Source organism: Camelina sativa, chromosome 2, assembly GCF_000633955.1.
Source record: "Camelina sativa cultivar DH55 chromosome 2, Cs, whole genome shotgun sequence".
NCBI classification, from domain to species: domain Eukaryota; kingdom Viridiplantae; phylum Streptophyta; class Magnoliopsida; order Brassicales; family Brassicaceae; genus Camelina; species Camelina sativa.
Genome location: NC_025686.1, coordinates 29,081,702 through 29,101,213, shown reverse-complemented (window position 1 = coordinate 29,101,213; position 19,512 = coordinate 29,081,702). Strand labels below are relative to the sequence as shown.

General features: G+C 41.9%; 6 protein-coding genes across 28 annotated transcripts; 4 read left to right on the top strand and 2 right to left on the bottom strand.

Moving 5' to 3' along the window:
* Positions 2,085–6,914, top strand: LOC104746520 (amino acid transporter ANTL3-like). The gene is made up of 3 exons (XM_010468019.2): positions 2,085–3,186; positions 3,301–3,522; positions 6,440–6,914. Exons 1-3 carry the CDS (start codon positions 2,452–2,454, stop codon positions 6,767–6,769), a joined length of 1,287 nt encoding a protein of 428 aa, XP_010466321.1. The 5' UTR covers positions 2,085–2,451; the 3' UTR covers positions 6,770–6,914.
* LOC104746510 (amino acid transporter ANTL3-like) lies at positions 4,223–6,063 on the top strand. Its single transcript, XM_010468011.2, has 2 exons — positions 4,223–5,320; positions 5,435–6,063. The coding sequence occupies exons 1-2, from the start codon at positions 4,586–4,588 to the stop codon at positions 5,984–5,986; spliced, it is 1,287 nt and encodes a 428-aa protein (XP_010466313.1). The 5' UTR covers positions 4,223–4,585; the 3' UTR covers positions 5,987–6,063.
* On the bottom strand, positions 6,001–8,506 carry LOC104746528. 2 transcript variants are annotated; one of them, XR_760908.2, is made up of 3 exons: positions 8,157–8,506; positions 6,831–7,940; positions 6,001–6,047 (listed from the first exon to the last, which is right to left on the bottom strand). XR_760908.2 is itself a non-coding variant. In XM_010468032.2 (2 exons), exon 2 carries the CDS (start codon positions 7,894–7,896, stop codon positions 7,228–7,230), a length of 669 nt encoding a protein of 222 aa, XP_010466334.1. In that variant the 5' UTR covers positions 7,897–7,940; positions 8,157–8,506; the 3' UTR covers positions 6,825–7,227. The 2 variants fall into 2 exon arrangements, 1 of the variants encoding a protein (XP_010466334.1); XM_010468032.2 differs by lacking the exon at positions 6,001–6,047 and having other exon boundaries at positions 6,825–7,940.
* Positions 8,609–10,451, bottom strand: LOC104746479 (nucleoside-triphosphatase THEP1-like). 5 transcript variants are annotated; one of them, XM_010467967.2, is made up of 6 exons: positions 10,262–10,450; positions 9,866–10,022; positions 9,675–9,771; positions 9,492–9,579; positions 9,258–9,414; positions 8,609–8,817 (listed from the first exon to the last, which is right to left on the bottom strand). In XM_010467967.2, exons 1-6 carry the CDS (start codon positions 10,301–10,303, stop codon positions 8,693–8,695), a joined length of 666 nt encoding a protein of 221 aa, XP_010466269.1. In that variant the 5' UTR covers positions 10,304–10,450; the 3' UTR covers positions 8,609–8,692. The 5 variants fall into 5 exon arrangements, with proteins under 5 accessions (XP_010466269.1, XP_010466277.1, XP_010466286.1 ...); XM_010467975.2 differs by having other exon boundaries at positions 8,609–8,814; XM_010467984.2 differs by having other exon boundaries at positions 9,866–9,962.
* On the top strand, positions 10,698–12,131 carry LOC104746470 (heterogeneous nuclear ribonucleoprotein F-like). 2 transcript variants are annotated; one of them, XM_010467953.2, is made up of 2 exons: positions 10,698–10,823; positions 11,221–12,131. In XM_010467953.2, the coding sequence occupies exons 1-2, from the start codon at positions 10,804–10,806 to the stop codon at positions 11,984–11,986; spliced, it is 786 nt and encodes a 261-aa protein (XP_010466255.1). In that variant the 5' UTR covers positions 10,698–10,803; the 3' UTR covers positions 11,987–12,131. The 2 variants fall into 2 exon arrangements, with proteins under 2 accessions (XP_010466255.1, XP_010466258.1); XM_010467956.2 differs by having other exon boundaries at positions 10,747–10,823; positions 11,301–12,131.
* Positions 13,177–18,083, top strand: LOC104746390 (F-box/FBD/LRR-repeat protein At4g26340-like). Of its 17 annotated transcripts, none has more exons than XM_010467921.2 (13): positions 13,177–13,424; positions 13,621–13,652; positions 13,758–13,896; positions 14,201–14,299; positions 14,406–14,518; positions 14,596–14,676; positions 14,860–14,914; positions 15,054–15,166; positions 15,245–15,325; positions 15,474–15,538; positions 15,684–15,764; positions 15,914–16,037; positions 16,222–16,626. In XM_010467921.2, exons 4-10 carry the CDS (start codon positions 14,231–14,233, stop codon positions 15,508–15,510), a joined length of 549 nt encoding a protein of 182 aa, XP_010466223.1. In that variant the 5' UTR covers positions 13,177–13,424; positions 13,621–13,652; positions 13,758–13,896; positions 14,201–14,230; the 3' UTR covers positions 15,511–15,538; positions 15,684–15,764; positions 15,914–16,037; positions 16,222–16,626. The 17 variants fall into 17 exon arrangements, 16 of the variants coding, with proteins under 16 accessions (XP_010466223.1, XP_010466216.1, XP_010466196.1 ...); XM_010467914.2 differs by having other exon boundaries at positions 15,679–15,764; XM_010467894.2 differs by having other exon boundaries at positions 15,245–15,351.

Genomic DNA, 19,512 nt, shown 5'->3' with positions numbered 1-19,512 from the left:
ACATATATAACGACTTGAGCCTAATACTAGCTAGTTGACTTGGCAGGGACGGGACAATTCCTTGCATCACACTCATACTGGGGGGAAACCTGATTCAGGGACTGCGTTCCTCAGCCGTGAAGACATCGGTGATTGTGGGAGTGATCTGTGTGCGCTATCTCATCCTTCCGGTGGTGGGAGTCGGGGTGGTCCAATTAGCAGGAAATCTAGGCTATCTTCCTCCTGACCCTCTCTTCCGATACGTTCTCATGCTTCAGTTCACACTGCCGCCCGCCATGAATATCAGTAAATTACTCGAGACATCCCCCTTCATTGTTGTTCGCTAGCTACGGAAAACCTAATAATAATTTTATATATGGATTGCAGGCACAATGACACAGCTGTTCGACGTGGCTCAAGATGAGTGCTCGGTCATCTTCTTGTGGACCTACCTGGTTGCATCCTTAGCACTGACCGTCTGGTCAACCATATTCCTCTCCATCCTCTCCTGAATCTGATTTGAAAAGAGAAAAGGAGTTTGTTGTTGGTCTTCTTCTTTCATATTGTATGGGTGTATAAAACTTTTTTTTGTTTTGTTTTTGTCAACAATATTCTTCTCATCGTACGGTATGTAGTACTGTAGTAGTATTTTGATTCATTCTCACATGTTGCCGAAATAAAACAGAAAGACAACAATTTCCACATAAATGAGCGTTTCGTGGGCTAGAAAAAAAAGGGAATGAGGTGTTCAAAGCCCGAAAGAGAGAGCCCAAATAGAACTCGATCGAGGAGAGGCGTGTTCAAGTTGGCCACAGAAACCCACCCGAGGGAGAGAGAGACGTGCGCTGCATCTTCCACGTTGCTTTGCTTCGATTGGTTCAAAGCTCTTTCAATCATTTCTGAAACTTCTACACAGATGTCCTCTCCTCCTTTCCTACCCCTTTGTTTTTTCAATTAATGTTTGTGGGCTTTTTTTTCAATAATAATACATAATTAATAGTATTCGAATTCAACAGCTCATCATTATAAATTCATAATAAGTTCGATTTTTAAAAAGGAATTTGTTTAAGCCAAAATAAACATGTGGCAGTTGATACACTAGAGGACTACTACTAAGAGTCAACAATTTCAGAGGTTTTTTGCGTAAGCAAAAATGTTTCTTAAATCGATAAACCCCAAAACAGAGCCAATGAGAGCGGCGTTGGTATCTTTCTCTTAATGATTTTTTTTATCATTTTAAAAGAGAGAAAGATAGAGAGAGAGAGATCAATTTGACCACACATCTCTCAACAACACAACACAACAAAGTAGCAAAAATATTTGAGAAATCATCGATCTCCAGGCATTAACGTGACTGTGACTCTCTCTCTCTCTCTCTCTCNTAATAATTTTATATATGGATTGCAGGCACAATGACACAGCTGTTCGACGTGGCTCAAGATGAGTGCTCGGTCATCTTCTTGTGGACCTACCTGGTTGCATCCTTAGCACTGACCGTCTGGTCAACCATATTCCTCTCCATCCTCTCCTGAATCTGATTTGAAAAGAGAAAAGGAGTTTGTTGTTGGTCTTCTTCTTTCATATTGTATGGGTGTATAAAACTTTTTTTTGTTTTGTTTTTGTCAACAATATTCTTCTCATCGTACGGTATGTAGTACTGTAGTAGTATTTTGATTCATTCTCACATGTTGCCGAAATAAAACAGAAAGACAACAATTTCCACATAAATGAGCGTTTCGTGGGCTAGAAAAAAAAGGGAATGAGGTGTTCAAAGCCCGAAAGAGAGAGCCCAAATAGAACTCGATCGAGGAGAGGCGTGTTCAAGTTGGCCACAGAAACCCACCCGAGGGAGAGAGAGACGTGCGCTGCATCTTCCACGTTGCTTTGCTTCGATTGGTTCAAAGCTCTTTCAATCATTTCTGAAACTTCTACACAGATGTCCTCTCCTCCTTTCCTACCCCTTTGTTTTTTCAATTAATGTTTGTGGGCTTTTTTTTCAATAATAATACATAATTAATAGTATTCGAATTCAACAGCTCATCATTATAAATTCATAATAAGTTCGATTTTTAAAAAGGAATTTGTTTAAGCCAAAATAAACATGTGGCAGTTGATACACTAGAGGACTACTACTAAGAGTCAACAATTTCAGAGGTTTTTTGCGTAAGCAAAAATGTTTCTTAAATCGATAAACCCCAAAACAGAGCCAATGAGAGCGGCGTTGGTATCTTTCTCTTAATGATTTTTTTTATCATTTTAAAAGAGAGAAAGATAGAGAGAGAGAGATCAATTTGACCACACATCTCTCAACAACACAACACAACAAAGTAGCAAAAATATTTGAGAAATCATCGATCTCCAGGCATTAACGTGACTGTGACTCTCTCTCTCTCTCTCTCTCTCGCTCGGTTCTTCTTCGGGTTGTTCACTACTTCACTCTCCTCAATCAAAATCAGAACAGATCTCGTCGGCATGAAGTACGATCAGGATGCTGGATCGTCCTCGTTATCCCTGCCTTCGGGATCTTCCTCTCAATCGCTGGCGCCGACGGAAGACACTCCTCTTTTGGGGCCTCGAACATTGTCCTCGCAGCCTAAAACCTTCGCCAATGTCTTCATCGCCATCGTCGGCGCCGGCGTGCTCGGACTTCCTTACACCTTCAAGAAGACCGGTTGGCTGTTGGGACTCCTCACACTCCTCTTCGTCTCCTCCCTCACCTTCTTCTGTATGATGCTCCTCGTCCACACCCGCCGCAAACTCGAGGCCATCTCCGGCTTCTCCAGCATCACTTCTTTCGGAGATCTCGGCGAATCCGTCTGCGGTCCCGCCGGCCGTCTCCTCGTCGATGTTATGCTTGTCCTCTCCCAATCTGGCTTCTGCGTCAGTTACCTCATCTTCGTCGCCACCACGATGGCCAATCTCCTCAGCCACGGCACCGACCTTATCCTAGGCCTCGATCCTGCTTCCATCTACCTCTGGGGCTGCTTCCCCTTTCAGCTGGGTCTCAATTCCATCCCATCTCTCACCCATCTCGCCCCTTTGAGTATATTCGCCGATATCGTCGACGTTGCCGCCACCATCGTGGTTATGGTCCAGGATGTTTTCATCTTCATCGAACGAAGACCTCCCTTGAGAGTCTTTGGTGGCTTCTCTGTTTTCTTCTACGGCTTGGGAGTTGCTGTTTACGCTTTTGAAGGCATCGGAATGGTAAGCACCAAGGACTCCTCAGATATTATTATATCAACCAATTCCAATTCCAATTCCTCCTCTGATTTGTCTCTGCTGTGTGTGTTTTTTTTAAAACAACTTGTATGTGAACAGGTTCTGCCACTTGAGTTGGAGGCCAAATACAAAGACAAGTTCGGTAGAGCCCTGGGGCTAGCCATGGGCTTAATCTCGATCATGTACGGTGCGTTCGGGCTGCTAGGCTACATGGCTTACGGAGAGGATACCAGAGACATCATCACCACGAACCTTGGGGCAGGAGTGGTGAGCACACTGGTGCAGCTGGGCCTAGCAATCAACCTCTTCTTCACGTTTCCCCTCANTACTTCACTCTCCTCAATCAAAATCAGAACAGATCTCGTCGGCATGAAGTACGATCAGGATGCTGGATCGTCCTCGTTATCCCTGCCTTCGGGATCTTCCTCTCAATCGCTGGCGCCGACGGAAGACACTCCTCTTTTGGGGCCTCGAACATTGTCCTCGCAGCCTAAAACCTTCGCCAATGTCTTCATCGCCATCGTCGGCGCCGGCGTGCTCGGACTTCCTTACACCTTCAAGAAGACCGGTTGGCTGTTGGGACTCCTCACACTCCTCTTCGTCTCCTCCCTCACCTTCTTCTGTATGATGCTCCTCGTCCACACCCGCCGCAAACTCGAGNAAAAAAGGGAATGAGGTGTTCAAAGCCCGAAAGAGAGAGCCCAAATAGAACTCGATCGAGGAGAGGCGTGTTCAAGTTGGCCACAGAAACCCACCCGAGGGAGAGAGAGACGTGCGCTGCATCTTCCACGTTGCTTTGCTTCGATTGGTTCAAAGCTCTTTCAATCATTTCTGAAACTTCTACACAGATGTCCTCTCCTCCTTTCCTACCCCTTTGTTTTTTCAATTAATGTTTGTGGGCTTTTTTTTCAATAATAATACATAATTAATAGTATTCGAATTCAACAGCTCATCATTATAAATTCATAATAAGTTCGATTTTTAAAAAGGAATTTGTTTAAGCCAAAATAAACATGTGGCAGTTGATACACTAGAGGACTACTACTAAGAGTCAACAATTTCAGAGGTTTTTTGCGTAAGCAAAAATGTTTCTTAAATCGATAAACCCCAAAACAGAGCCAATGAGAGCGGCGTTGGTATCTTTCTCTTAATGATTTTTTTTATCATTTTAAAAGAGAGAAAGATAGAGAGAGAGAGATCAATTTGACCACACATCTCTCAACAACACAACACAACAAAGTAGCAAAAATATTTGAGAAATCATCGATCTCCAGGCATTAACGTGACTGTGACTCTCTCTCTCTCTCTCTCTCTCGCTCGGTTCTTCTTCGGGTTGTTCACTACTTCACTCTCCTCAATCAAAATCAGAACAGATCTCGTCGGCATGAAGTACGATCAGGATGCTGGATCGTCCTCGTTATCCCTGCCTTCGGGATCTTCCTCTCAATCGCTGGCGCCGACGGAAGACACTCCTCTTTTGGGGCCTCGAACATTGTCCTCGCAGCCTAAAACCTTCGCCAATGTCTTCATCGCCATCGTCGGCGCCGGCGTGCTCGGACTTCCTTACACCTTCAAGAAGACCGGTTGGCTGTTGGGACTCCTCACACTCCTCTTCGTCTCCTCCCTCACCTTCTTCTGTATGATGCTCCTCGTCCACACCCGCCGCAAACTCGAGGCCATCTCCGGCTTCTCCAGCATCACTTCTTTCGGAGATCTCGGCGAATCCGTCTGCGGTCCCGCCGGCCGTCTCCTCGTCGATGTTATGCTTGTCCTCTCCCAATCTGGCTTCTGCGTCAGTTACCTCATCTTCGTCGCCACCACGATGGCCAATCTCCTCAGCCACGGCACCGACCTTATCCTAGGCCTCGATCCTGCTTCCATCTACCTCTGGGGCTGCTTCCCCTTTCAGCTGGGTCTCAATTCCATCCCATCTCTCACCCATCTCGCCCCTTTGAGTATATTCGCCGATATCGTCGACGTTGCCGCCACCATCGTGGTTATGGTCCAGGATGTTTTCATCTTCCTCGAACGAAGACCTCCCTTGAGAGTCTTTGGTGGCTTCTCTGTTTTCTTCTACGGCTTGGGAGTTGCTGTTTACGCTTTTGAAGGCATCGGAATGGTAAGCACCAAGGACTCCTCAGATATTATTATATCAACCAATTCCAATTCCAATTCCTCCTCTGATTTGTCTCTGCTGTGTGTGTTTTTTTTAAAACAACTTGTATGTGAACAGGTTCTGCCACTTGAGTTGGAGGCCAAATACAAAGACAAGTTCGGTAGAGCCCTGGGGCTAGCCATGGGCTTAATCTCGATCATGTACGGTGCGTTCGGGCTGCTAGGCTACATGGCTTACGGAGAGGATACCAGAGACATCATCACCACGAACCTTGGGGCAGGAGTGGTGAGCACACTGGTGCAGCTGGGCCTAGCAATCAACCTCTTCTTCACGTTTCCCCTCATGATGCACCCTGTATATGAGGTCGTGGAACGTCGCCTCTGCAGCTCCCAGTACTCCGTCTGGGTGCGCTGGGCCACTGTGCTGGTGGTCACACTCGTCGCCCTGCTCGTCCCTAATTTTGCAGACTTCTTATCTCTGGTTGGGAGCAGCGTCTGCGTGGTGCTGGGCTTTGTCTTGCCATCGCTTTTCCACTTGCAGGCTTTCAAAAACGAGCTGAGCATCACAAGAATAGTGATTGACGTTCTTGTTTTCCTCACTGGTGTTATTATAGCCATTACCGGGACTTGGACTGCCGTACACGAGATCCTGACATCCAAGGCCTCCTGATTTTTCTTCTTTTGTTTATTTTTTGTCCCGTCTAAAAAGAGAAGCATTGTTGTTACCATACCTTGAGAAAAAAAAAACANGGGAGTTGCTGTTTACGCTTTTGAAGGCATCGGAATGGTAAGCACCAAGGACTCCTCAGATATTATTATATCAACCAATTCCAATTCCAATTCCTCCTCTGATTTGTCTCTGCTGTGTGTGTTTTTTTTAAAACAACTTGTATGTGAACAGGTTCTGCCACTTGAGTTGGAGGCCAAATACAAAGACAAGTTCGGTAGAGCCCTGGGGCTAGCCATGGGCTTAATCTCGATCATGTACGGTGCGTTCGGGCTGCTAGGCTACATGGCTTACGGAGAGGATACCAGAGACATCATCACCACGAACCTTGGGGCAGGAGTGGTGAGCACACTGGTGCAGCTGGGCCTAGCAATCAACCTCTTCTTCACGTTTCCCCTCATGATGCACCCTGTATATGAGGTCGTGGAACGTCGCCTCTGCAGCTCCCAGTACTCCGTCTGGGTGCGCTGGGCCACTGTGCTGGTGGTCACACTCGTCGCCCTGCTCGTCCCTAATTTTGCAGACTTCTTATCTCTGGTTGGGAGCAGCGTCTGCGTGGTGCTGGGCTTTGTCTTGCCATCGCTTTTCCACTTGCAGGCTTTCAAAAACGAGCTGAGCATCACAAGAATAGTGATTGACGTTCTTGTTTTCCTCACTGGTGTTATTATAGCCATTACCGGGACTTGGACTGCCGTACACGAGATCCTGACATCCAAGGCCTCCTGATTTTTCTTCTTTTGTTTATTTTTTGTCCCGTCTAAAAAGAGAAGCATTGTTGTTACCATACCTTGAGAAAAAAAAAACAACATGCAGCATTCTTTCTTGTTATTCTGTTACTCTCCTCACTTGTGTGTATTGTTGAGTCTTTTTACCCTATTTGTATGAAAGACCACCCATGAAAGCCAATAATAAAAAAATATGCTTAGAATCAAGTTAGAATCAAGAAGTGAGTAGTGAGTGGTTTGATCATATATAAAAACAAGGCAAATCGGATATGATGGCCGAAAGAGCTCCACAGACCATCCGGCGGCCCCCAAATAAAACAAACTATGTGAGTTTTCTTTTCATAATTTTTTTAGCCTCTCCAAATCTCACACACATTCTAGGGACTTGATGATATACAAGCAGCAGTATTTGCGTCTATTTGCAGCAAATAGACTCCAAAAATAATTACAGAAGCAAAATCATTTGGACTTTGGCCGCCCCCTCTTTCTGGTCACCTGAATCATCTCTTCTTTTGCTCCTTCTCCACCAGCTGCTGATCCGTTCAGTCTATCGGTATCTAACTCCATGCCAGGCCCATCGAAATCCATGCTCTTGGAAATGGCTTGCTCTGTATTCGGCCTCTCTCTTGAGCCTGTGGGAGCCTCGCTCAAAGAGGAGTATGGAATTATGCCATGAGTGTCGTCTCCTGGAATGATGCCATGAGTGTCGTCTCCTGGTTGCAAGGAGGAGGGTAATGCGTCATCATCCTTTGAGTAGGACAAGTCAGCAGCAGCAACATGCGTCTTCATGTTGTCCCTACCGTCTTGGACAAGTCCCTGACCCTGGTTGGGAAAGGAGGCAATAAAATCTAAAGCAGTCTTAGCGGCAGCAACGGCTTTTGCAGCAGCAGCAGCTTTCTCATAAGCGGTAGCACGGGCGGCCTTTGCAGCTACAGCAGCAGCAGCAGCAGTGGATCTAGAGGCCTCAGCAATCTCCTGGGGTGTCAGATCTGGGTTACTCAAGTGCGAAGCTAAAAGAATGTTAAGATGGTAATCAACATTGGTGGAAGGATGTGGAACACCACCATTGTTATCATCAACATCTTTTGTCAGAGGCTTTTGGGGTAGCAGCATATTCACGCCTTCCATAACAAAGTGTACACATACAAAAGCTGACCAAACCTCACTCTAACCTAGAACACAAAAATGTCTACAAATTAGATCTCTTTACCAGGAGGTCAGAATCAGTATATATGTCAAGGAAAAAATCGAATTGTCTACGAGAGAGGACGACTTAAACGGAGAACAAAGAGAAGGCGACATCTATCTTAAGTGTGGGAAATAGAGAGCAAAGACACATTTCTAGAAAGCCCGATGGAGTAAGGTTTAGAGTTTGAAGAGTTGTTTACCTTGAATGCGCCTGCGAAGAAGAAGGCCAAAATTAGGGTTTTCGTTGAAATTCTGAAACTCGCAGTCTACAGGGACGTTTATGCGGTTGCCCTTTTATAAACAAACAAGTCAAAAGACACATGTAAATCTTATTATAAGGAAAAGATATAAAGAAAGAATAGAGACAGACAGAGGGAGAGATATGTAGATAAATTATCGCAAGGGCAACGCAACGCCTTTTAATTCCCGTGCGACAGAAGAGTAGGATTTTCTTCTTCGTCGCCTGCCTTCTGTTGGGATTTCCAGGTCGAAAGTGCGTGTCGTTCCTTCTTTGCCTTAAGAAATCAAACAATTTCTTTCACTTCTCTCTTTTTGTATGAATATATTTGTTAGTGTTACTCTCTCTCTACACAGTTTTTAGGATTATGGTTAGATTTCTTTAATTTTTCAATTTTTGTTAAATAGTAGTCCATTTATATTATTAACTTCCATTTATGGAGTACAGTATACAGTATACTATAAGCGAAGAGAGACAAGGCTGCAAAACCCCTCTACTCTACTGATTGCCATTGTGCAGCCATCCAGACAAAACGTCAAAGATATGTCTTTTCATTGAATCTCTGTTACTCTCGCTCAGATTGATTATTGTCACTCCCGGTTGGTTCTTCAACCTCGCCACTGCTGACAACAAAGTAGAATATAATGTAAAGAACACACACAATGCAGCCTAGCCTGCTAGCTATTCCCACACTAATTAATTCATGTCCGCCCTTCGGGTAAACATCATTCAAACGTCTATCTCACTCTTATAAAAAGTGATGCAGGAGAAAGATAGATAAATAAAAATCATCTCTTACTAAACAAGATAAAAGTAAGCAGAGGAGGGTGATAGTGATACAGGAAGCCGCCAATACAAGAGTCCATCAAACTGGACCTATAAAACGATGGACTACTCAAGAGTGGGAAAATTCCAAACGGAGTATTATAGATAGTTGTGAAGGCAATTTCAGGTTTTTATCAATCCAAGCAGCACAGTCAGTCATCAATGGCCTCAGGATTGGAGACAAACACAGGCTGAAAATGAAACTAGCCAAGAGATGAAAACCCATATAATTAATTACCTTCAGGAAGATCTCGACCAGATTTTGGGCTAGGAATGGAAGCAAGAAGAGGAATGTTGGATTCCAAAACCTTGAGGACAGCGGGAAAGAAGGATGGACTAAACATCTCCATCTTGCCAACTTCATCAATGATGAAAAGATGGGTGTCCTCTTTGACCTTGAAAATAAATGCTAAAGCAGATTAGTTAAGTGTCCTATACTGTATATCCAAATTATACCAGTCAAGGACAGAACCTGAAGCTCAGGCAATGCTATAGACTCAAAGGATGCAATGTCCACTTTATACTTGCCAACGCTAGGCCATGATGTCATGGATTCTTGACTGCCAACAGTGAGAGAACTAGGCTAATTCAAATGTGAGAGGAACCTAGAGAGTAAAAGGATGAAGGCTGAAGGAGGAGGAGGAGGAGGATGGACCTAGAAAAAGTAGAAGAAGAAGCAAGCAAACTTGTGCGGCCATCCAAGGTGACCACTTGAAAACCAACCCTTTGTCCTCCTCGTTCCCTCATCTCTTCTGGGAGTCTCAAGTTCAATGAATATCACAAAGAAGAAGAGTTGCATGATATGATAATTGGTGTTAAGAAAGAGGAGAGAAGCTTACGACTTACGAGTGTAGAAACCCTGGATCTTTAGGTTAGGGTTGGAAAGCCCCCTCATCATCATCATATCCAACACTCTCATGATCAATGTGGTTTTTCCGACTCCCTTCATTGCAAAATCAGGAAAAAAAAAAATTGAAATCCAACCAAATCGAATTTTGTATACCTAAAAACAGAGGTAAGGTTAACAGATTGTGAGATTCGGATTTTCGGAACTCTATAGCAAACCCTGGAGCTCTCTCTTGGATCATTCATTGAATTTTAACAAATGGAGCGGTGAGCGATTCTCTAAAACAACCCTAGAGAACTAAGTATAGTAGTGTTCATGGAGACATACAACATAACAGATAGATAGGATAAGTGAATTCTTATCAAAAAGAGGGTAGAAGAGAAAGAGAAGCTCACCGGAGGGCCGGTGACAAGAAGGCATTTCCCGGTGCCTGCCATTTTTTTGATGTGGTTGGTGGTCAAGCAGAAGAGTATCCAAATCCAACCATTGCTTAATTAATTTTGTGCTTAGTGAGAGACGTCAGAGCTGCTGTTTCGGTGGATCGATCTCAGTAATACTAATAGTGGAAGAACCGAAGAACTGAAACCCCCTCCTTTGCAAATTGCAACCGCTGCTACGATTGCCTAAAGTTGGGCTTTTCTTTTGCAATATGTATGGGCCTCACTAGACTATTGAGCCGTTATAATGGGCTTTTAGACTAAGAAGTTCCGGGGGATACATAGTAGTAAGTTGGGCTTTTCTTTTGCAATAGACTATTGAGCCGTTATAATGGGCTTTTAGACTAAGAAGTTCCGGGAGATACATAGTAAGTTAGGGCTATTTTATTGGGTTATGATAATTTCCCCCTTTTGTGATTGAATTTTCTCATTTTGAAGAAGAAGAAGAAGAAGAAGACCTTAATTAGGCGTGCGTCGGAGCAAAGCAGCACAGCAGGGTCATGTACGGATCAAGAGGAGGGTACGTATTCTTGCATTGGATCGCCATCTTTCTCGTTTGTTCTACTCGATTTAGTCTCCTGTTGAATACTAGTGATTGGTATTATTATCTAATCGTTAATCGACTTTTGTATTGGAAAATCTTGTGTTCGATTTCGAATTTAGAGGGTTGGTGTGTAGGAAGGAACAGTATCTCCTGTTATTATAGGATGGAACAGTATCGAAATTTAATTTAGAGGATTTAAGTCAGTTTTTCTTTTGTTCCAATAGCTCGTTTAAAGAACTGTAGAACAGATTTATTTCTTAACTGGTTGGGTTATAGAGATAACACTGGGAAGTCTAAAGGGTGGTTGGGTTATATATTAACTGGTTGAGTTGGGGGATCTTTTTCCGGGTTTCTTTTTGTTTCATAATTGAAGGGCCATGATGTTTGGGAGCGGGGGTTACGAGGTTGGATCAAAGAGACAAAGAATGATGCAATCAAATCCCTACTTGGCAGTTGGCAGCGGAGGTGCTTCCAGCTTCCCTCCTTTTGGTTATGGCTCCGGCGGTTTCCCAGTTGTTCGCCTCAGGGGTCTTCCTTTCAACTGCTCTGACATTGACATCTTCAAGTTCTTTGCCGGCCTCGACATTGTCGACGTTTTCCTCGTCAGCAAGTACGGTAAATTCTCTGGGGAGGCCTTTGTCGTCTTTGCCGGGCCGATGCAAGTTGAGATTGCTCTACAGAGGGACAGGCACAATATGGGCAGGAGATACGTGGAAGTTTTCCGCTGCTATAAGCAGGATTACTACAACGCTGTCGCTGCTGACGAGGGAGCCTATGAGTACGAGGTCCGTGTTAGCAGCCCACCTCCTCCCACCGGCCCATCCAGAGCTAAGAGGTTTACTGAGAAAGAGAACCTTGAGTACACTGAGGTTCTAAAGATGCGAGGCCTCCCTTACTCGGTGAACAAGCCTCAAATCATTGACTTTTTCAGCGGCTACAAGGTTATTGAAGGACGGGTACATGTTGTGTCTCGACCTGATGGGAAGGCCACGGGAGAGGCATTTGTAGAGTTTGAGACCGTGGAGGACGCAAGGCGGGCAATGGCTAAGGACAAAATGTCCATTGGGTCAAGGTATGTGGAGTTGTTTCCAACTACGCGTGAAGAGGCTCGAAGGGCTGAGTCCAGGTCTAGGCAATAACGCTGTCCTTCATCACTATGTATCATTATATATCGTTTGGACTTAAAATTTTGTTACCAAAATGTTTATTTATCAGTGGAATAATAGGAATGTACGACCTGTCTGAGTTCTTCAGTTTCTGCCTTGGGATCCTGATTCGTTTCCAGTTACTGTTTTCTTTCTTCACTCTTTTTAAAAGAAAATTAGTGACATTGATTCGAATAAAATATATATGTATCGTGAATTGATTCGAGCAAAAGGTGTAGGGAGCTAATATGATGGGTGAGTGAGATTGTATAACGTTCTTCGACTCATATATCCGCCTATCAAATTAGAAATCTATCGAGGCCCGTAACAATTTTGGTGACATGATTATATTCAATTTGATGCCGATCAAATTAGAAATCTAACGACATATATCATTATGACATGCGGGAAACAGACACAATCTTGATGGACTACAAAGTCACATGGACTACAATTTGATGCATACTCAGTTTGTAAGTAGGAGAATGGTAAATCTTGTCTTGGAAACTTACAGATGCAATTCACAAGGGCAAAGGGAGAACTGTAAAGCTGGAGAGATTGAAAAGGATAGGAAGGGTGTTTGATTTCAAGAGGAGGGATACTTTACGCATTCTCTTTGTGGAACTGGCTCTCACATGTGAGACAGAAATAGTAGCTTGTGCCAAGATTTGAGATTTTGCAAGCAGTACAAAACATTGAAGTCGTTACCGCTAGGTTCTTTATTGTTGCACCAAAAGAGAGGGACAACAGGGAGCTTACATATAAGACCGTGTTTGTGAGAATCAAGCATACATTGGACTTGCTGATCAGCGCTGGGGAAGTCACGGGAGATATCGAACCAGAGAAAGCCATCGTCATCAGAATTAACCGACTAAATTCATGGCTTCCCATCAATCACAAAAACGATGTGAATAAATGACCTTAATTGGATTTGAATAGCTAAAAAGAAAACTTTCTAACGTTCTCAGTTAAAAAAGTTTATATAGCCTTCCTTAAGTACAGTAGATGTAAATGTTGAAAGCAGCCCATAAAAAAGACACAAAAGGCCTTACCATTATTTTATATGAGCTGAAGAAGAAAAACCAATGGGCTCTCTTGAATCGTCTATACAAAGTCGGTCGGTTAGTTTAACCCTAATTAATTACGTTAGTGAATTTCCATAATTCCTAATCCTAAAACAAAATAAAAAAAAAGGAAAAGTTTCATCAGCCTCTTTGAGTGACGCTCCCAAAGCTAAAATTGTCGCTCCCAAAAAAAAACAACAACAAACACAAATTATCTCTCTCTCGTCTCTTCTCTCTCGTTCGTCTTCCTTGTCTACAGTCAGCCATCTCCAATCGGGTTATAATCCTTCTCTCTCTTATTTGTTTGTCGGGGGGTTCTTTTAGGGTTTCGTCATCCATTCTCTTCTTGTCATCCTTGTCATTCTACAGTAAGCTCTTACTTCTATTTTTATGTTTGTTCTTACCGTTTGATAAATTTAATTGGTAGTATTCTTATGCTCTGAATCGAATTATTATTGTTCACCGAAATCCGGAACTTGGGCTCTGTGTTATTTTTACGAACTTGCCTCCTCAAAACTTTTGCATCTCACTCACTTTGTTTTGTCCTTTATATTCTCTGTGCAGGTCTTCTCTCTGCTACGTGACAGTCCTCAGAGGTATGGTTAAGATTTTTTAAAACGTTTTAGCATCATGTTTTGGTTTCTTATAACATAATTATTATTCAGCACCGCTTGGTTATGAGTGATCTTTTCTTGTTACAGGTGCATCCGTATTATATGTAGCTAGCTACTGGGAACAAGAACTCTAAACGAGAAGCTATCATGGTTCCTGGACGAGGGAGGTGAAGGCAGAATTCAAATTGTTGAAGCTTTTTGCCATCTATGTTCTACCATTACATAGGTAACTCCCATTATATCGTTTTCTTTATGTTGTGTTTTCATTTACCCATATTATAACGGATTGCTCTCTGTTCATGTTTTGCTTTTGCTCTCTTTCTCTCTCTCTCTCTCTCTCTTTATTCACGACTCTTCAGCTCTTCATATTTGGGTCTGTTTTTGTAAGCTCTTAATTCTTCTTTCAATGTATCTTAGGAGTTCTCACCGTTTGATAAATTAATTGGTTATCTCACTCTTATGTCCTGAAGCTAATGTTAAAATTTTTGTGCCTATCACTCACTGTTTGGTCCTTTAAATTCTTGATGCAGGTATATCGTTAGAATTCATCCCTATGGCTTATGGTAGCTTCAAGAATTGCGATGGTAAGTGGTAAGAAGGTTATTGTACTGCTGCTTGAAAATCCTCAGGTCTAGTTAAATTGTTATTTTAAGCACCATGTTTACAGATCTTAGTAGCTATTATTTTGATTTTGTTGTTATGATTTGATCTTGTTTCTCACTCTTTTTCTTACAGAAAAGTTTCAAGGAAGGAGAATATGATGGGATATTTTTTTGCTCTCTAGACAACAAACACAAATTGTGGAAGCTTCAGGAGTTATTGGCAAGCATGCCAATGTCGATTCTCAGGTATGGTTTGTTTTCAGTTTTTTTAAACATCACGTTCTAGTTGTTTTCATGATTGATCTTATCTCAGTATTTTGCAGGATCTTACTGTTTTCGTTTGCAATGGGACCTGTGATAGCATATCACACGAAGATGCACACTCAAGTTTCGTCTCTTCTGTGGTATTTGATCTTCTACTGCAAGTGCTTCTTTTAGGTTTCTTCTGAGTTATCACCGTTTGATAAATTAATTGGTATCTCAGTCTAATGTCCTGAAAATGTTAAAAGTTTGTGCTTATTATAAAGACAGGAGTACAGTCTTTATACTTATCACTCATTGTTTGGTCCTTTAAATTCTTGATGCAGGTATATCGTTGAGAACTCATCCCTCTGGCTTATGGTAGCTTCAAGAATTGCGATGGTAAGTGGTAAGAAGGTTAATGTACTGCTACTTGACAATCCTCATGTATTGTTAAATTCTTAATGTTTTAGCACCATGTTTCCAGATCTTAGTAGCTATTCTGATGATTTGATCTTGTTTCTCACTCTTTTTCTTACAGAAAAGCTTGAAGGAAGGAGAATATGATGGGTTCTTTTTTTGCGCTCTAGACAACAAACACAAATTGTGGAAGCTTCAGGAGTTGCTGGCAAGCATGTCAATGTCGATTCTCAGGTATGGTTTATTTTCAGTTTTTTTTTTAAATCACGTTCTAGTTGTTTTCATGATTGATCTTATCTCAGTATTTTGCAGGATCTTACTGTTTTCGTTTGCAATGGGACCTGTGATAGCACATCACACGAAAATGCACACTCAAGTTTCGTCTCTTCTGTGGTATTTGATCTTCTACTGTAATTCTTGTAGGTTTCTTCTGAGTTCTCACCGTTTGATAAATCAATTAGTATCGCAGTCTTATGTCCTGAAGCTAATGTTAAAATTTTGTGCTTATCACACACTTTGGTCCTTTAAATTCTTGATGCAGGTATATCGTTAGAATTTATCCCTCTGGCTTATGGTAGCTTCATGGTAGCTTCAAGAATTGCGATGGTAAGTGGTAAGATGGTTATTGTACTGCTACTTGACAATCCTTAGGTATAGTTAAATTTTTAATGTTTTAGCACCATGTTTTACAGATCTTAGTAGCTATTATGATGATTTGATCTTGTTTCTCACACTTTTTCTAATAGAAAAGCTTGAAAGAAGGAGAATATGATGGGATCTTTTTTGCTCTCTAGACAACAAAGAAAAATTGTGGAAGCTTCATAAATTGCTGGTAAGCACGTCAATGTTGATTCTCAGGTATGGTTTTAGTGTTTCAATATCATGTTCTTGTTTTTTCACAATATCCCTTACCTCAGATTTTGCATATCCCCTTGGTTATGATTGATCTTATGCTTTTTGTATTTTCTTTCTCTCTTTCAGAAAAAGCTTGAAGGAATGATATTATGATGAGTTCTTTTTCTGCTCTCTCAACAACTAAAACAGACAGATCGTGAAGCTTCCAGAATTGCTGGTAAACCAAACCAAAGAGCTATCTTCTTCTATGGTAAGACGAGACTCTTTTACCCTACTTTTTGATTAGTATTTTGTTTGTTTGGGATTTGATTCTCTCTCTCTCTATCTCTCTGTTTCGTTGGGGATTTACCTAATTGGTATCATCATCAACTGTTCCGTTCTGTTCGTCTTCTAATTAAATTTCCTCTCTGACGGCTCTATTTATATTATTGCAGGATTCGGATTGTTTTTTTTTGTGTTTCCTACGGGACTTGTCGAGAGCAGCAGCACATCGTCCACGCACAGACTCACTCACTAGGGTTTCGTTTCTTCAGTGGTATTGTATCATTCTACAGTAAGCTCTTACTTTTATTTTTATGTTTGTTCTTACCGTTTGACAAATTTAATTGGTAGTGTCTCACTCTTTATCTTATGCCCTGAATCAAATTGTTATTGTTAATTTTTCTTTATCAAGAAAAATTGTTATTGTTACTTTTAGTTTTTATTTTTCTTTTTCTTTTCTTCGTTTTTCCTTTTTTGTCCAATTGTGTTTATATATGTATATATACAGACCTGGCCTCGATTGATTTACTAAACGATCAATTCAACAGAAAGCTAGAGAAACAAGCAACTTGAGATTATTTCCCATCTCTTTGTCTCTCTCTCAAGGGCTCATCTCTTTCTTCCTCTTATTATTATCTTTTCATATTTGGTGTTGCGGCTTAATACGAAGATGGACATGATCAGTGAATGTTCAGATGATTTGATCTTTAGAATACTGTCGCTTGTTCCAACAACAGACGTCCTGGCCATGTGTTCTGTGTCGACGAGATGGCGGTCTCTTTGGAATTTAGTGTCAGGGCTTGAGTTTGATGACAGAAATCATGAGAATGACTATAAGCGCTTCACACAGTTCGTTTACAACACTTTGCTGTTGAACAAGGCCCCTGTTCTAGAGAAGTTGCATCTCAACCTTGGTCCTAAGTGTCACGCCGTAGATGTAGGGATATGGATTGATACAGCGGTTTCTCACCACCTGCGTGACCTCGTAGTCGATATCAGGCCAGGCTCAGGGTCAGTCAATTTGCCGAGTAGCCTATTCACATGTCAAACACTAGAGACCCTGGCGCTTGTACGGTGCCTTGTTTCAGATGTTCCTTGTTGTCTCCCGTCCCTGGGGATGCTGAGCCTTAAGGATGTGATCTACGCATCTCTTCCTAAGCTTTTATCCGGTTGTCCTAATCTCGAATTACTTAAAGTGATGGTGGAAGAAGAAGACCAGAGAGTCGAGGACATCACTGTCGAGGTGCCTTGTTTACGGCTACTGGAGTTGTGGGACGCAAGAAACGGAAGTAAGGGTGGTGTGCAAGTGATAGAAGCCCCTCGTCTGGAGTACCTTAAGATTGTCGATGACGCTGTTTACGACTCACGTAGAATACAGAATATGCCTAGTTTGATGGCTGCACATGTTGACATCACTCAAGGAGTTACCCATAGGTTTCTGAGATCCCTTGCTTCTACCCGCCGCCTTTACCTATGTGTATCACTGCTTTCGGAGGTTCCTAGTATGATCATCCACTTCCATCGGCTTGTTCACCTCGAGCTAAATACATGTGCGCAAGGTTGGTGGGAGCTTCTCACACAAATGCTCCAGAGTTCCCCAAAACTAGCATCACTCAAACTCACGGACAAACATGAGCTTGAAATCCCTAGTGAAGAAACCCCGGATTGCTGGAAGCGGCCGAGTTCTGTTCCCAAAAGTCTTGAAACCTTTGCTTGGAGCGGTTACAAAGGAAGACGAGGAGATATAGAGGTGGCTACGTTTGTCATAAAGAATGCTACTCGTTTGAAGACAGCCACTTTCTCTCCGGAATGCATCGGTCTTGAAGCCAAAGATAGGATGCTCAAGGACTTGGTGTCTGTATCTAGGCTTTCATCAGTTTCGTGTCAACTTCTCTTTGACTGAAAATTTTAGGCGAAGGAAAGGATAATCTTCAATGTTTATTATATATATATATATATATATATATTTTTTTTGTTGCTATGGACATGAGGATTGAGGAGAAGAAGAAGAACGGAGGCAACAAAGGCCGCCAATAGGAAGATGCATGAAGGTTTTTGGTATATTATATGATTATAGTATGGTTTAACTCTTGTCTGTTCAATTTGTAAAATCCTTTTTATTTACTGAGATGATATAAAAAAGGAAAAAAATATGTTTTATAAAAAGAAAAATTTAAGCAAAAAGAAAATAATCGAACAAGTTCTTATGGTATCAGTGGATGAGGATGAGGCGAAAATAATCGAACAAGTTATTATGGTTTAGCAGAGGATGAGGCGAAAGCCTGGGCCTTGGCTCAAGTGGATGATATGGCATGTATCCCGGAGATTTCTGGAGTGATAGGTCATTGCGTTAGTGGGGGTTTAGGAATCCCTAGATCTCCATCGAGCTATATGTGTTTTGTAGATGGCTCTTGAAAAGCAACAGATCGTTTTGCGGGAAGAGGATGGTTTTGTACTTCGCCCTTAGGTGATGCCCCTACTAAGGGTGCTGCTAACCATCGCCGTAGTCTATCTCCTCTTCACGCTGAGGTTGAGGCCCTTATTTGGGCTATGCGCTGTATGATTGGAGCGGATAATCAATCAGTTGTTTTCCTCACCGACTGCTCCGATTTAGTGAAGATGGTGTCTTCACCCTCTGAGTGGCCAGCTTTCACACCGTATTTGGAGGACATACAGATGGATAAGGAGGAGTTTGCCTCTTTCTCCTTGGTTTACGTCCCTCGCTCCCAGAATGGTAACGCGGATAACCTTGCACGGCGTGCTCGTACTTCACCGCATCCAATAACCTTTATTAACAATTTTCCTTCACATTGGCTTGTTTGAGCCAATCTTGTATTTGTTGTCAAAAAAAAAAAAAAAAAAAGTTATTATGGTATCTATGCCTCGTCGTCTTTGTTGTAATCATCAGTCACAACTCACAACCATTCTTCGGGCTGTAACACGGTTTTGTGTGTTTATTTTCCTAGCTTATTAGTTCATAGAAAGAATTACTCTAATATTTATCCAAAATTAGTTTATTTCTCTTATCTAACAATTTTCTAAAAATTATTCAAATTTTTAGTATTTTGGGTGTAATTACAATTTACCCACTGATTTTAGTTTTCGATTTTGATTAAAAAAAAAATACACATCAGCAAATTAAAATACACATCATTTTTTATTTTCCACGTCACAATCCGGAAAAAAAAACTTAACGGCTGAGTTATAATATTTATGGGAAGACGAAAGGTCTCGTCGATTCATATGACGGCTAAGTTATAATGTTTTGTAGCTGAGTTATCACAAAAAATAATCTGAAAGCAAACAGTTGATTTATATTACTTCACTTGACGGCTGAGTTATAGTATTTACGGGAAAATGAAAAGTCTCCTGATTCATATGGCGACTGCGTTATAATGCTTTATAGCTGAGTTATCACAAGGAATAATCTGAAAGCAGAAAACGAAAGGTCTCGTCGATTAATA